Genomic DNA, 17,253 nt, shown 5'->3' on the forward strand with positions numbered 1-17,253 from the left:
AATCATTTTTAGACATAAATAATTGGCGAGGAATATGCTTAAAGTATATTTGTCTAAAGTATTAGTCATTTGTATTCAGTTTAATAATAATAAAGCTCATTTCTGTCCATTGTTGTATAGACACAAACTGTGGAATTATCTTAAAAAACAAAACTTGTGCACTTTTCCACTGTTAATGTTCATAAGAAGATAAATGTCAATCATACAGCATCATAGAGAGCATGTTATTACACTATATGTGTTAGTCAGAGAAACTCAACAATAACACAATTATGAAGAATAAAACTCAAAACACAAACAAACTGTGGTGAGATCTGGCATTTATCTCAGCTCCTGAAGAATCCCTAGTATTGAAGTAGCTAGGTGGTATTTTGCTGTCAGGTCAGAATAGGATTAAATCCTCACTAGCTTGTTTAACATATACCAGTAAATCTAGGTGTGTTCCTACACCTTCGTGAACAATAACAGTAATTGACAACTAGGCCTATTGATCAAACTCATGCTAACCCTCCAGCAGAATCTCTCCTGGATCCTTCGTTGTCCTTGGTCTTGCAAGATATACTATAATGCTCTGTCTATTACTTATAGAACTGTCTTTGTAAGATGAAATAAAAACTGAACAGTATTTGTCTTCATAAAATAAAAATTTATTTAAACAAAAGATAAAAAATACTGGTTACACAATGATTAATATTTGTAGCAAAATATCAAAAGGTTACAGGTTATAATACTTCAGCTTATCCAATCTCAACAGGGCAGTCCTGTATGAGTGATATTATTACACAGGCTATTTACCTTGAAGCAGTTCAAGCAATAGATGTAAAAAATAACTTGACCTCATCCGAGCTATTCAAGTTAAGATAATACAGCAGAGCAATATAAGCAAAAAGATAATAAACTGAACTAGAAGAGAGCTGATTTCTCCCCAGGGATGCAAGGGACATCAAAATAAAAAATGCAACCTCTAACAGTCAAAATGCAGTCATATTTATACGGAACTGGGTTACATAGTTCCTATGCAATTTCTTTTTTTTTTTTTTCCAGTTTAACTAAATAATGTGACATCAACCTTTTATTCCCATACACAAAAGAAATATATTTTCAGGCTATATTTTGGAATATATGCAAATATTTGAAATTGGCCCAATAAATATATTTCATACTTATATTTCATATATTTTTGTTATATTTCAGAATATATTTCAATGTATTTTTTTCTGTATGGGTCCCCAAAAGTGTCAAAAATATATGTGGCATATATTCCAAATACAATGAAATATATTCTGAAATATAACAAAAATATATGAAATATAAGTATGAAATATATTTATTGGGCCAATTTCAAATATTTGCATATTTTCCAAAATATATCCTGAAAATATATTTCAAATATAATTCTTTTGTGTATGGGTTGCCCCAGTCAAGGGGGCTTCTGCTGTCAACATTGTTCCCCATATATGGGCATTCTTCCGTCCTTTCTGTCCTCTGTGTAAGTGTGTGTGTGTGTGTATGTATCTGGAAGTGTATTTGTAGGTTCATAATATCTTTCAATAATTAAAATATTTCCCTACAAAACCAATGTTTTGTAGAACCAGAATTCAGTAAATCACATGTACAGTAAAGCATATGATGATAACGGCCTGATTCGCCATAAAAACACTGTTAATGTTTTGAGAACATTATTAAAGAGAAGATAACATTAAACAAATGTTCTATTAGTGTTTCTGGAAGAACGTTTGATCATAACTTTGAGGACCTTGACTGAACGTTCCCTGTTATCTGGGATCATAGTACTGGTTAAAACCGTCTGCTGTTCCTCTGTGGGGTTTTATCGTGTAATAGACTGAGATAAAATATATCAAGAAATCGCTGTTTAAGGACTACAACAAACGGCTTGCAGGAACTACACAAGCTTCCTCCCGGGTTAGTGACATCACCAACCCTACAATTTACATAAACCCGCCTCGCATCAAAGGGCTCTATATGGCTCTGCTGAGAACAAGCTCTCGAAGCTCCGCCCCCTGCGCCGGGAGCAGCAGCTCATTTGCATTTAAAGGGTCCACACACAAAAAGTGACAATATTAACATGCTATAAACAATATCTGTGGGGTATTTTGAGCTGAAACCACACACACACACACACACACACACACACACACACACACACACACACACACACACACACACACACACACACACACACACACACACACACACACACACTCTGGGGACATCAGAGACTTATTTTACATCTTGTGAAAGGGCATTATACACCCTGTAAGCCCGTCTAATTGGTCCAATGGAGGTCTCCAATAATACGGGGAAGGTTTCTCTGCGCGTTACTGTCTTTCCTTTTACGCAACACAACAAGATTAAATGCAATATATTTTCTTACATGCAATAGCTCGTTTCATCTGACTCCATAAATGAAAAGGTTTTAATGATATCTGTGTATCATTAAACGTGAACGAATATCTGATTATTCTTTTAACTCTGATTATAGTTTACCCGTTTAGATTTAGGAAACTATATCGCTTAGCAGTCCTTCGGATGCACGACACAATCTCGCCAGTCTGATTTCTCAAAACAGAGGTAATTGGCTAAACATCTGAGATTTGCCGTATTCACACGTACAAAATAACAGACACTTACATAGCCCCCTTGAATGCCACCTCAGGAACTTAATCAAATTGTTTCACTTTAGTAGAGGTCATGACCACCATAAAAGACGTTAGTCGATCAACTTACTTTTCTTAAAATGGCTTTAGTTTAGTCAAGCCCGTGGTATAACCACGTACACGTATCTAAAGGAACATTTAAATGAGAACAGAGGTTATGGAACGCACCCGAATCCAGGTTGATCAAATAGCATTCGCTAATTCTGGACGGAAATAACTCGCTCCCCTCATTCAAGTACACTTGAATCTGATAATCAAGTATTAGTCGTCACTAATGTCTAGCGCAGGCTTGTGGAAATATACGGATCCTATAATCTATAAGAGTGGAAACAATCTCAGAGTCAGTCAGAATAAAATCAAACGTTTACAATTTATTGACCAGGTAATGAAGCAATAATTCAAAATCCAATTCGCAAGAATAAAATCATCAGTTAATCATAACATAATAACAATTCAGGAATCGAAGAATTTGTAAAGATTATTACCTGGTAACGAAAAATACACACATGCGGTTGTGTGGGCAGTCAACCTACAGACTCCTCGAACTTTCTGCACCTTTTCCTTATATACCCAGATAATTCAATATTCTTACCAAATGGCCGTCTATCATTATAATTAGATTTTGGTTCCCTATTCAGGGATTCACACTGGGAGATCAGAATTTGTATTTTGAATAGGTTCTTGTTTTACATACAGGAGGTACAGTCTGAATGGAGGACCTGGGGGAGGGAAACACCTTGAGAGGATACATCACTTTTCTCATATTTTATAACTTTCATTATGGTTGGGAGAATGAGACCATCTTTACCAGGCGCACTGAGACACTTTAAATGATATCAAACATGTATAGATACTTCTTGTACATACTTTACATTGCATAGGTTTTCAGTGTATTTCAGGTGAGGAGGAGGGGGGATGAGGGGGAGATAGTGTGTGTGGAGTGTGAACTGCACTGTGTGCTGCATCTCGAAATCCCTGTTACATATGCAGGAGATAGTTCAAGTGTTAATGTCCAGGGGGGCCTTTTGTTCCATCGAGGGGTCGGCCAGACATACTGGCAGCAGCCTTACAGTTCCCCCGTTTGGCACCGTGGGCCACTCACAGGGTTTCCTGCGGTGTCATTTCAGTCGTTGTAAGGTGGGCAGCTTTAAGGGGCTGAGAGTCAAGATAGTGTTGGTGGATGTTTTCACCGATCTGATAAGGTGTCGGAAGTAGCAACATTGGAAGAGCGTGAAGGAGAAGATGAGTGCGCTTCCAACCGCACAACCTCGAAGTACCCAGTCCCACCAGGTATATGCAGTCTGTGCTGATCGGGTAGATGAGCTAGACAGGATCTGTGCAGTCTTTCGCGCCAAGTTTGTCTCTACTTGCGCTTGAGAGAGGTGGTACTCTGTTTGGAGAATTACGTTCTGTACCAGGTCCATCGTGTCGACCAAAGCTTGTGTTCCGTGTTCATAGAAGGTGTCGTCCCACCATGGGGAGACCTCAGCGTCCGTTGGCATCCTTCCGAGGATGTCGATCTGGCCCATAGAAAAGTCCTCTGTCACCTCCAAGCAAAAGGAGTGATTAGCAGGACAGGTCAGTCCTCCATAGGTGAATGAATTCATCTCACTGACGATGCACCACTGTGTATGAGACACCTGAACAGCATTTGAATGGCCATGCAACGATTCAACATTTATGAGTTTGCTATCATTGGAAGAGAAAGGCTGCAATGTGTTACACGTACAGACAACATAATTATGAGTTTCATGACAACAAGTGCGACTGGTAAACAAGGTCTCAGTACCCTTCAAAGTCATGTATCCAGTGAGGTGATCCCATTTAATTACCTGATCTTTAACTACCACTCCAATAGAGCGAATAGTAGTGGAATTTGGATAAACTTGATCTGGGTGGATTAAAGGAAAAGTGGCAAAAAATCCAATGCAACCAATACATTCGTTTCCAGTATACATCATAATTGTGGATAACAGTTCTGAATATTTGACATTTTTCATTTTTTCTGAAGAGAACCATCTATGCAAATCTAGAACCTCAATTAGATCATTCAAAACATGTCTCGGGGTCTTGTGAAGACGAAGGTCTAAAATTTCTTGTCTTGTTGCAGTGAACAAATCTTGTGCATATGATCTGCAGGCTAAGTCACGTTCGATGGTACGGGTCTGATTGAACAATGTGTGGCTAATCGTTAGAAGCGCCTGCGCCTCGGAACGAACCGCTTTGATAATGTTATCATTGCTATTGGTGATGTGTTGAAAACCAGTGGCCATCTGATCTGTCAACCATGTGGAGAATTGGGATTGTTTGGTTATTTTATAGGTGTTGGCTGCTGAATTAATTGATCCGAACAAGCCAGCTATACTGCCTAGCAAGTCTCGTTTTGAGCGAGCAGGTGGAATTTGGACGGCAAGTCTGTCTTTGTAATCAGAAATTAAATCATCGATTCGTGACTGTAGCCATGCATATGACTCATCATTAGCATTGCAATGTTTTGTATAGGCAGAGAGTATGTTTGAAATGTTGTATGTCACATGTGTCATTACCAAATTTACGTCATGTAATAAAGTTTTGTTGATGTTTCCTCTAATCAGTCCACCAGGAGGAATTGAGTGCAATTCCGGACACTTTTTGGGTTTAGTGTATCCGCAGGTGGTCAAATTAAAACAATATGTAACAGTCCATGAACAGTTGTGTGGATTGGTGAAATTGTCTATGCTATGTGAACATTTTCCGACACAATACGTTCCTTCCTTTCGGTTGGTCCACACAAATGTTTTTGGTTTTTGCTCATTAGGTGTGTAAGATGTGAGATCGAACATTAATTCTGTGAATCTCATGTGTGTGTCATTGTGTGTTTCTGTATGTGTGCACCTATATGTTGCAGGTTCCAAATTTTTAACATTATAGCACAATTTTGGGTCTATGCCATTGTTGTTGTTTTCGTGTAGAGTGTTCATGTCACCTATTGTTTCACCTGAATCTATTTTAAGTTGATACCAGGCAGTGAGGTTGTGCATGAATTTTGGTGCTCGAGTGTATCCTGAAATGTTTCCTGAAGGTGGGTGGGTGCTACCTGAACTACAGCAAATTTGTGGTGTGCAATTTGGATCCAGTACTATACCGGGAGGCCATGTAGCTGTCTCTTTGGGTGCGACTGTGATTTTTGGTGTGAAAGGCCCCTTGGAGTATTTCCACACCCACCTCCCACATTTCAGGTTGTGTGTGAGTGAAACCCTTTGGCCCAGTCTGATGCACGTGGGCCCGGACACTTTTCTTTCATCCGGCCTCCATGGGATCGCTGCAGTCGACCTGGAAGGCAGGAAGAGAAGACAGTGACAGTTATTTATTTATTCTGTGTACCTTTAAATGATTTGCACTGAGACATGTGATACCATCGCAGTTTCCCTTTTATGGTCGTGGCCACACAGCTGTTGCATACAGCTTTTATCTCATATGGGCCATGCCATCTGGGTGTGAATGCACCTTGCTTCACAAAAACACGTATCATTACCATGTCTCCTTCTGAGAATTTCACCTCAGAGTTTGGGTTGAATTGTGCATCATTTGTTAGGTCTGATTGCTGTTGTTTCAGAGCGGCATGTGCATGTAGTACTTCCAGCCTTTCTCGTAATTGTTTCAACACAGACTGTTGAGTTGCGACCACGAGAGGCCCCAGGTCTGCTGGGGTAATGTCTGGGTCGATGGGCAGCTTCATGACTCTTCCAGTCATGAGTTCGAATGGACTGATACCTGTGGCTTTTGAAGGAGTTGCCCGCAGTATTGTTAGAACTGTGGGCAGAGCATCAATCCATTGGTTCTTGTGTTGTGCAACCTGTTTCGAGATGCTTTCTTTTATGGTTCGGTTAACACGTTCCACCATACCAGAGCTCTGCGGCCTGTACGGAACGTGGAATCTTTGTTTGATGTTCAGCATCTGGCATATGTTTTTCATCACCTGACCTGTGAAGTGTGTTCCCTGATCGGATTCAATTTGGATGGGTGCGCCCCAGAGTGGGAGGAGTTGGTTCGCTACCACACGTGCCACTGTGTTTGCACTGTTATTGCGAGTGGGAATCGTTTCCACCCATTTTGAAAATTTGTCAATTATCACAAGGCAATAACGATACCCGCCCTTGGCACTGGGTAGTGGACCTATAAAATCGAATTGCAGTGACTCCCAAGGTCCTTTGGGTGGCTCTGGTCTACACAGTTTTGTGCGGCCAGGCTTACCTTGGTTAATGGTTGCACATACGATGCATGTGTCACACCATCTTTGAATGTCTGATGCCATTTGTGGCCACCAGAAGTTCTTTTGTATCAGCTGTTGTGTTTTGGGAGCTGATACATGTGCATAATCATGGTACAACTTTATCACTGGTTTCTGGAGGGCTTCTGGAACGATGTATTTATCGTCTCTCAAAATCATGCCTTCAGTGACCTTGACTAGTTGGTCCTGCTGCAGGTGCGGTGTCAGCTCTCCATCAGAACTCCACAGTTCTTGCTGGTACTGTTTCAAGTCAATAGGAGCAGTCTGAAATGCACTCACAGCAGAAACAATCAGTCTGTCAGGCTGCCATTTATCTCCCTTTTGTGCTGCTAATTTGGCTAATTGATCTGCAATGTTATTGTTTTTCTCATGTTCATCTGGATTTTTGCTGATATGTGCGCGCACTTTGACGACGGAGAGTGTGGAATTGCGTGCTTTGACTTCCTGCCAAATTGAAGTTATGATGTTAAAATGTTTAATTGGCGTTCCGGCAGATGTGAGGAATTTTCTCAACTGCCACTGTGCCATAAAATCATGGACTGCACCAAATGCGTATCGGCTATCAGTGTATACACACAGCGGCTCGTGATGTGATCTGATTGCTTCGAGTAATGCAATAAGTTCAGCTTCTTGCGCAGATGTGTTTTCGGATAGTTTGATTAGCAATTGGTTAGTGTCTGAATTGGGAGAGTGAGGAGCCCACACCGCACAACCTGAGTGGAATTTGCCATCATGCCAATATCGGGAACCATCAATGTACACTCGTGTCTGATTTGGAAGTTCTTGGTCATGAACTGGGCTCTGAGCTTCCGGTTTGGTTTCGCATGTGTGTGGGTTGCCCTCTACATCTCCCAATAAATGAGGTAATATTCGGTCGTTCACTGTTGTGATGTCACGTGCCTGTATGTCTGCTAGCCATCTTGCTAACCTTTGCGACGACACGCCTTTTATTCGGCCCTGCAACAGCATTTGTACTGGCGTGTGCACTGTATGCGCAACAATAGGTTGAAAACCTACAATTGGTTCAGTTGCTGTTAACATCCAGTGAACCGCCAGCACGTGCTGAGTGCATGGGTCGAATCCCTGTTCGACCGTGGATTTTTTTCGGCTGTAATAGGCGATCGGACGCAATTTTCCCCCATGTTCCTGAGCTAAAACACCACTTAGAGTGTTTTCATTTGCGTCCACCTGTAGGTGGAAAGCTTTTTTAGGGTTAGGCAGACCGAGTGCGGGAGCACTGCACAAATTTTCTTTTAGACTCGTAAAAGCTTTTTCGTGTTCCTCTGACCATTCAAGGACGTCAGAGGGCTTTGATTTTCCTTTTAAGAGGGAATACAATGGCGTGACGACGTTCGCAAAGTCTGGAATGAAATCTCTTAAGTAGTTTGCTGTTCCCAGTACTTTCTGTAACGCGTTCAGCGTGTGCGGTCGGGGAAGTTCAGCAATGCATTTCCGCCTATCATCGGTTAATGCTCGGTGGCTTTGCGTTATCGTATAACCCAGGTACTGGACCTCGTTTTGTGCGATTTGAGCTTTCTCTTTGTTTAATTTGAAGCCAGCTTTACCGAGCGTTAGCAGTACCTCATCAACGAGCAGCAAATGATCATCAAATGATCCCTCAGTCGCAATAAGTATATCATCAACGTAGTGGATCACGTTTCCGGTCCCTGTCAATGGATTAAGCGTGTCTTCTAATGCTCTGTGAAAAATCGCAGGACTGTTATGGAGGCCTTGTGGCATTCTCTCCCAAGTATACTGGATTTGATTCACAGTGAAGGCCAATTTCCACTGATCAGCGCGTTTGATTGGAATGGACCAGAAACCGTTCTTTACGTCGAGCACTGTAAACCAGGACGCTTGTGTTGAAATCTGCGATAATAACGTAGACGGATTTGCCACTATAGGTGTAGCCTTGGGCAAAACTTTGTTGAGACGCTGATAATCAATACAAAGACGCCATTTACCGTTCGATTTTGGTACTGGTAAACACGGAGAGTTTGTGGTCGAACTACAACGACGGACTATTCCTCTGATTTCAAGTTGCTGTACAATTTCATGAACAGCTGACTCGGCTTCTGGTTTGATGCGGTATTGTTTTTGTGGGGGAGGGGGCTCCCCCTCAATGCACACAACAAAGTCAATGAGGCCGCAATCATGTTCATTTGTAGACCAAATGTAATCGTGTTTGTTCAACATCTGATGAACGGGATCTGGTGTGGATATGGACATAATGCTTGTTGTGTTTTTTGGTAGACATTTTTTTACTGTTTTGTCTGTTTTCAACTCAATTTGCTTTTCAAAGCAGTGAATTACAAAGCCATACTTTCGCATAATGTCCATTCCCAGCACAGTCCCCTCACTGTTATCAGGTAAATACCAGAGAGGTTCTTTCAAAACAGTCACGCCTAAATCGAGTTCAATTGGCTGTGTTTTTGTCGCAATCATTAACGTGTCGCCGATGCCTTTTACCTGAATGGTTTCGTTGGTTAAAGGAAATTTTATGTCGGTACAGGAGCAAGATGCGCCAGAATCAATAAGTACGTCCGCTAACCGGCCTCCTAAATTAGCTCTTATTTTTATTCGGTTTCCGCTCTTAATTATGCTCCCTACGGCGATGGAGGCCACGTATCCCTATTGGTGATAGTATTTTTCAGTTGTTCCGGTCGTGTTGTGGGCCGCGCCATTTTGGCTTTGTTGTTTTTGATACTCGGCAATGAAATTGGTGAACTGTTTGTATAAGTTTGCGTTTCCGCTAGATGGCGATTTTTGGCAATGATCGTCTAGCTCTTTTAAATCTCTCTCCCTCTTTTTGCAATCTCTCATGAAATGGCCAATCTTTTTGCAATAGTGGCATGGCGTTTTGCTTGGAGATCTTTGGTTAAATTTGCCTGGACTGTTCCCTTCTGTTAACCATTGTGCGGACGCAATATTGCGGGGTTTGGTTTTGTAAAATCTGTTTTCTATTCTTGTACCCCAGTCTACTATAGCTTGGAACGTGTTTTCGGCCGGGTCGACGCCATTTGCCAAAGCCTTCTGAACGGGAATGCCGGCGTTGGTCTTTAAAATTAGCAGTAATGCGTCATTGTTGCGGTCTATCTCTTTAAGCCCTGAGTGTTCTCTGTATGTTACCCATAACCGTTCAGCGTACGTTTCAAATGACTCGTTACCTGTTTGTTTTATTTCTAAGATTTTGCTCCAATCAATATGCGTCGGTCCCCTAATGTTTAATAATGCCTGTTTTAGACGCTCGTAGATAGCTTCGTTGGTTTCATCTTCGACTCGGTTCATTATGTCGCCAGATTTCATGTTTGCGGTAAGCTTCGGTCTAATCTCATCAGGTATAGTGAGTAGAGCGATTTGCCACACATCTCGAGTTTCTAATTTGTACACGCTGGCCGGTAACATCAATGCTTCCCAGTAGGGTTGAAACGGCCCTTTTCGCGGCAGCATTCCTACGACCTGTTTATGTCTTGAACATTCTTCGCATGTTAACGGCCGGCTGATTGTTGTGATTTCATCATCTGCGTTTGTCATGGTTTTAAGCACAGCGACTCTAACTGATTTTTGTGGCAAATCAATCGATTTTGTTCGAGTCTTAACTGGGCTTCGCAAGTTTGGTTGTTCGGGCCACAGACTCACAAGAGCTCGGTTACGAGTTTCTCTCCGTGGCTTGTGTAACGTTAGTAACGCGTCGTCATCGCTATCATGGTTAGCATTTAGCTCAAAGGTTTCTTCCAGTGCTGCTTGTTTAACCGCGGCTACTGGGAAACCTGATTTATCGCAGCAATCTTCGAAATCAATCTTCGAGAGCAGATATGTAATTACTGCCAGTTTGAAGTTTTCTTTGAATTTGATCAATGTTTGTTGACATTTCTTCGCGCTGTCTAGCCCACCCCTGTTGTTCGTACGCAAACGCTTCGACTTGTGTTCTTAACTTGTACAGTTCGTCAGAACGCGCTCTTTCGATTTCTTTAATATCTGCTATTGTTCGTTCGTTTTCGACTATGGTCATGAGGTCGTTACGACGAAGCAAATAAACAATTGCAGCGGGAATCTTTTTGTATTTTGATTTTGATTTTAGCTTCGCACCCTTGGCAGAATACCAGGATAATATTTCGTTGTTACTCCAGCTTAATTGTAATCCCTTGTCGCTTTACCGAACAAGGAGTTTTTTCAACTGCACGCCTAGAATCTCCATTATCTCTACATCTGCGCTGTTGTGATTTCCCTGAAAAGACATGTTTCCCGTCTAATTCTTTGCCCACCGGATTTTTCGGTTCCGGTCTAAAGGGTATACCGACCCGTACTACAAATGTGTCTATATGTGATGTACAAAACAGTTTTTCCCTCAACTCTAAAAGGCAAAAAATCAACTTACCACAGCAGCTGGAGATAGATGGGAAGGAGTTCAAACCTCATGTTCCGGGCAGCAGAGTTCAAGTTGAATGTCGCGCTGGAAAGACGTTGCTCGTCTGTTGCGAGATCACGGAGGCGGGGTCACCACTTTGTAAGCCCGTCTAATTGGTCCAATGGAGGTCTCCAATAATACGGGGAAGGTTTCTCTGCGCGTTACTGTCTTTCCTTTTACGCAACACAACAAGATTAAATGCAATATATTTTCTTACATGCAATAGCTCGTTTCATCTGACTCCATAAATGAAAAGGTTTTAATGATATCTGTGTATCATTAAACGTGAACGAATATCTGATTATTCTTTTAACTCTGATTATAGTTTACCCGTTTAGATTTAGGAAACTATATCGCTTAGCAGTCCTTCGGATGCACGACACAATCTCGCCAGTCTGATTTCTCAAAACAGAGGTAATTGGCTAAACATCTGAGATTTGCCGTATTCACACGTACAAAATAACAGACACTTACATAGCCCCCTTGAATGCCACCTCAGGAACTTAATCAAATTGTTTCACTTTAGTAGAGGTCATGACCACCATAAAAGACGTTAGTCGATCAACTTACTTTTCTTAAAATGGCTTTAGTTTAGTCAAGCCCGTGGTATAACCACGTACACGTATCTAAAGGAACATTTAAATGAGAACAGAGGTTATGGAACGCACCCGAATCCAGGTTGATCAAATAGCATTCGCTAATTCTGGACGGAAATAACTCGCTCCCCTCATTCAAGTACACTTGAATCTGATAATCAAGTATTAGTCGTCACTAATGTCTAGCGCAGGCTTGTGGAAATATACGGATCCTATAATCTATAAGAGTGGAAACAATCTCAGAGTCAGTCAGAATAAAATCAAACGTTTACAATTTATTGACCAGGTAATGAAGCAATAATTCAAAATCCAATTCGCAAGAATAAAATCATCAGTTAATCATAACATAATAACAATTCAGGAATCGAAGAATTTGTAAAGATTATTACCTGGTAACGAAAAATACACACATGCGGTTGTGTGGGCAGTCAACCTACAGACTCCTCGAACTTTCTGCACCTTTTCCTTATATACCCAGATAATTCAATATTCTTACCAAATGGCCGTCTACCATTATAATTAGATTTTGGTTCCCTATTCAGGGATTCACACTGGGAGATCAGAATTTGTATTTTGAATAGGTTCTTGTTTTACATACAGGAGGTACAGTCTGAATGGAGGATCTGGGGGAGGGAAACACCTTGAGAGGATACATCACTTTTCTCATATTTTATAACTTTCATTATGGTTGGGAGAATGAGACCATCTTTACCAGGCGCACTGAGACACTTTAAATGATATCAAACATGTATAGATACTTCTTGTACATAATTTACATTGCATAGGTTTTCAGTGTATTTCAGGTGAGGAGGAGGGGGGATGAGGGGGAGATAGTGTGTGTGGAGTGTGAACTGCACTGTGTGCTGCATCTCGAAATCCCTGTTACATATGCAGGAGATAGTTCAAGTGTTAATGTCCAGGGGGGCCTTTTGTTCCATCGAGGGGTCGGCCAGACATACTGGCAGCAGCCTTACAACCCCTTTAAAAGAGTCACTTTTAAGATTATGAATGGATCCTTTAAATCACTTTAAACACTGCAATAACACACCTCCACCAACTATACAGTCTCACTTAATCATCACAAAGTGTGATATCGTTCAAATTTACTACCATATATCTCACTATCATATTCTCTTTTGCTTTCAGCCTCTAAATATAAAATATTTCATCATACAAATGAATTTATAATTAACACCTCATGGAAATATGAAGGAAATGCTCCTCTTGTTGATATCGAGCCATCAGTGCATGTTATTATAGAGAAGCACAATGTTTATCTTCATAATCTTTCATCATAATGTAATAACTTGCTTCACATGAAACAACTTTTCTTTTGAGTCTGTATTGTGTAAAATATCTCAGTAACACTTTATTTTAATAATCCACTTTAGACATTTTACTAACTATATTTCATCTTATTCTACTCACCCAAACTCTAATCTATCAGTCTATAATGCTAATACTGAGAGTTAGTCGCACAATTATTAGCAGAATGAATAAAGTAGACCATTGAAATGAAGTTTAATCTAATTCTCTACAGTTGGAATATATTCTCTGCTAAATTATAATTTACTTTTATTAATTTAGTAGCTTCTTTTATTCAGAGTAATGAATGATGAACAGCATCAGTTATACTTCTAATAAGCACTAATAAAGATCCTCGTCGCTCAGAGCTGTTGATGATGATGTTCTGAGACTGTGAGAATTATAGACACTGAAGAGTGTGTGTGTGTGTGTGTGTGTGTGTGTTTTGGTTTTGGTTTATATTACATTGTGGGAACCAAATGTCCCCACAAGGATGGTAAAACCTGAGATCACCTCCATGGTGGGCACCAGCCAGCGGTCCCCACGAGGGAAATGGGTTAATAAACATACTAAATTATATTTTTTTAAAAATGTAAAAATGCAGAAAGTTTTCTGTGATGAGTAGGTTTAGGGGTAGGGTTAGTGTAAGGAGATGGAATATACAGTTTGTACAGTATAAAGACCATTTTAAAGACCATATTTGAATCATATCACACTTTAACTGATCAGATATGTATATGTATTCATATTTATTTACTGTATGCTACACGATCCAGCTGTAACGCCTTCCGCCTGCTGCATTGGAGGAGCCAGTCGATCCATGGATTGAGGCCTGGGAATTCCTTCCGGTGGGTTTGGGTCTATGAGAGACAATTTATAAATAAGTTAAAAAATAAGACATCAAGTCGTTAATGTTGATGCAAAATAAATGTCATTATTCTTTATACACGTGTATTTGTGTCAATGTGAATAATAAATGATGGCATTTCTTTGACATGAACAGGATGTAAAACTACACGATGTGATTCTTAATATTTAGCTTATGATAAAAACAATACATCAAACCTACTTAAAAAAAAAAAGCAATGATTTGATGTTTCAAGTTTCATAAGTTTCAGCATATGAAAGCATGAGTCATACCTGGTCCTCCTCCTCCGGGCATTTTCAACACAATGAGAAGAACAGATAAATGTGTTATATTATAAAACCCAAGTGTTTGATCATCTTCCAGTGGATCTTTTCCAAAAACCACCCGTAAGTCACCTGGGTCTGACAAAAGAAAAACATTAATAGCCTATGATGAACAGCTCAAATGACATGCTGACACATAATGTATAGAGTCTATACTATATATACTATCAGGGCCGGATTAACAATTTCCTGTGCCCTGGGCAACCAGACTCAAGGCCCCCCGTAGTTAGGGGGGTTCGGGGGCATGCTCCCCCGAGAAAATTTGGATTTCTCTGACATACATATGTGCAATTTAGGACTTTTGAAGGCCAAAAAATTATAAGAAATAGGCTAGCTTTAAAACCTTGTCATTAGATTATTTGTCTGCTCTCTCCTCATCTTCATATTTCTTATTCTCTCAGTATTCTTATACTGGCCTATTTCTACCTCTCCTAAAGCTGAACTTTGACTGATAGTCTTTTCATTTTCGTCTGTGTCAGTGACGAAAATAAACATAGGCTCAACTGATATTTATACGTTTTATGAATCATTTTCTTAGACATGTTAATTTACTCAAGGCTACCAGGAAAGCTGTATAGCTGTAAAGTCAGTATTGACATGAGGAACCTTCTGCAAGCTTTGGGATTTGAAAACGTCTGTTTTTAAATGTTAAAAGTAATTTTAAATAATACAAATTATAGACTACGTTTAACGCAGTTGGTGGAATTGGCAGATGTTCCCTTAAGCATCGTGCGCTGTGGAAACGCGTCAAAGCATTCTCAGGTATAATTATGCAGCATTAATGCACGAATGATTTTGAACGAATATTTCATCATGTCGATATACAATGGTCACATAATGTTAAAACTAATCTTGCTATTGATATCTTTGTTAGACTACCGACCCTATAGAACAAATGTCCGGCTAATATCGAAACTGAAACGAACTTTACCGCGCTCAACCCGCGGGAGTGCATTTCACGAATTAGTAATCGCTGGCGTTCAGCGGGGAGGGAGGAAAGTCGCGTGAACCCGCGTAGATGCACTTTATGCAGTGAAGAAGATCGTAAAGAGTTTTATAACTTTATTAAATTTCTGTGTATTTCCTACCTGTCAGGGCCCCCTAGATGTCATGGGCCCCTGGGCAAGTGCCCAGTTGCCCTAATGGTTAATCCGGCCCTGTATAGAGAGCCTAAGTCCCTCCCCTTCCGGTCGACCACCATGGGACCTTATTTCGGAAAAATATTGTATGGTAGTCAATGGCGAGAGACAACAAATATTTTGATCTCGTTTGAATTGTGCCCTGATTTACACATATGATGTTTATCAATTTAAAAGATACATTTTAAAGTCAAGAAAGTCGCAGCTTGATGTAAAACTGCTGAGGTATAAGACTGTGAAAATACGTAATTAGAAAGACTACAAACCCAGAAGGCGCGCATGCGACGTCATGCCTTTTCTCTCAATGAATGAAGCTAACTTTACTGAAGCTAACGACTGTCATTTTTTCTATAGTCTTACCTTATAATCGTAACGCAACGCCGTCATGCCTGAGTGTTTTGAGCCAGAATACACACATACGAGCAACGGATCTTGTGACGTACATAGTGCGAGACGAGAGATGTAGTTCATTGAGCGATTTTCACATAAAACTAAACGTTACTCTTCTGTTTTATGACAAACTGCGACTTTCTTGACTTTCATAATTACCTTTTAAATTGACAAACATCATATGTGTAATTCAGGGCACAGTTCAGACGGAATAAAAAGATAAGTTATCTCTCGCCATTGACTTCCATACATATTTTTTCCGAAGTAAGGTCCCATGAGCCGGAAGCGGAGGGGCGGGACTTAGGCTCTCTATACTATAGACCTTATGTAGCTCCGCCCCTTTTCAGCGCTGCGCTCGTTGTCTTTTGACTTCCGGTCTGTATTTTCACAGCGATCTTGCGTATTTATGAAAGAACGGCTCGTTTTAAAATCTCCCCCGGTCTACTGACATTTGTTAAGACATCTGCTTTAAACATTACAGTCCTCATGATAACTTTCGATAACTTTACATTAAGTAAATCCACTTCAAAAGCTAATTACTCCTGGACAGCAGCGCCACAGAAATATACAGAGCGACCACAAAACAGAAGTTCAAAGACAATATTCTAAAGATGGCGGCGCCCTTGTTTCTCTGGTGCACGAGGTCTATACACTTACAAACACCCCTTAAACAACAAATGCTGTTTATGAACAAATAATATTTATTTATTTATTTATTTTGTGCAGTAAATGTAAATGTCTTAATGCCAAAAGAAAAAACATGCAATTGCTCTGTGTTATTGCTGGAGAGTTAATAAATACATTAACCTACCAGGAGCTCCAGGATTCTGTTCTTTGAATTTCTTCTTCAGTTCTAGGATGGTGGTTTTCTCAAACCTTTCTAATGAATCCGCCACTTCTAATGGTTGATTCTTCTTGTCATTATAGTTTATGTAGACCTGAAAGGCCATTCTGAATCAGTTTTAGCAGAAAATTACAATGAACAGAGATGAAACAGTCGTTTGATCGATGTAAGTGAAATTACAAAAGAGATTGTGCAGTTTCACTTTCACTTCGATCTGCTGTGTTTTAAAGGGGCGTGTTTAACAGATCATAACCCAGTAGAGTTACTGGTCAGACGGTTAATGGGAGGAACACAGATCAGGGAAACATTATAACGTTAGTAAGCTCTTGTGTTTATTGAGCTTTGTGTTTTTAAATAACAGTGTTAATGTCTAACTGTTCTGTGTAGTGAAGACTTTTATAAAGGACTTCACTGGAGTAAATGTTGTGACTA

At 40.2% G+C, this 17,253-nt stretch overlaps 2 protein-coding genes across 2 annotated transcripts; both read right to left on the minus strand.

Moving 5' to 3' along the window:
* Positions 1 to 3,796: 3,796 nt before the first annotated feature.
* LOC307151541 (uncharacterized protein) lies at positions 3,797 to 5,221 on the minus strand (the record flags this gene model as incomplete). The annotated part of the gene is made up of 1 exon (XM_079859642.1): positions 3,797 to 5,221. One exon carries the CDS (start codon positions 5,219 to 5,221, stop codon positions 3,797 to 3,799), a length of 1,425 nt encoding a protein of 474 aa, XP_079715768.1.
* A 6,986-nt stretch (positions 5,222 to 12,207) lies between these two features.
* On the minus strand, positions 12,208 to 17,015 carry LOC307151546 (uncharacterized protein). Its single transcript, XM_079859648.1, has 3 exons — positions 16,789 to 17,015; positions 14,398 to 14,526; positions 12,208 to 14,117 (listed from the first exon to the last, which is right to left on the minus strand). Exons 1-3 carry the CDS (start codon positions 16,925 to 16,927, stop codon positions 14,011 to 14,013), a joined length of 375 nt encoding a protein of 124 aa, XP_079715774.1. The 5' UTR covers positions 16,928 to 17,015; the 3' UTR covers positions 12,208 to 14,010.
* Between the last annotated feature and the right edge of the window lie 238 nt (positions 17,016 to 17,253).

This window comes from Squalius cephalus (assembly GCF_949319135.1).
Source record: "Squalius cephalus genome assembly, chromosome: 23".
Classification (NCBI taxonomy): domain Eukaryota; kingdom Metazoa; phylum Chordata; class Actinopteri; order Cypriniformes; family Leuciscidae; genus Squalius; species Squalius cephalus.

Coding starts and splice junctions, on each gene's coding strand:
- LOC307151546 (XM_079859648.1), bottom strand. CDS start 16,927: ATGGCCTTTCAGGTCTACATAAACTATAATGACAAGAAGAATCAACCA. Junction 14,527..16,788: donor ACAGAATCCTGGAGCTCCTG/GTAGGTTAATGT, acceptor TTCTTTTGTCAG/ACCCAGGTGACTTACGGGTG. Junction 14,118..14,397: donor GCCCGGAGGAGGAGGACCAG/GTATGACTCATG, acceptor TGTCTCTCATAG/ACCCAAACCCACCGGAAGGA.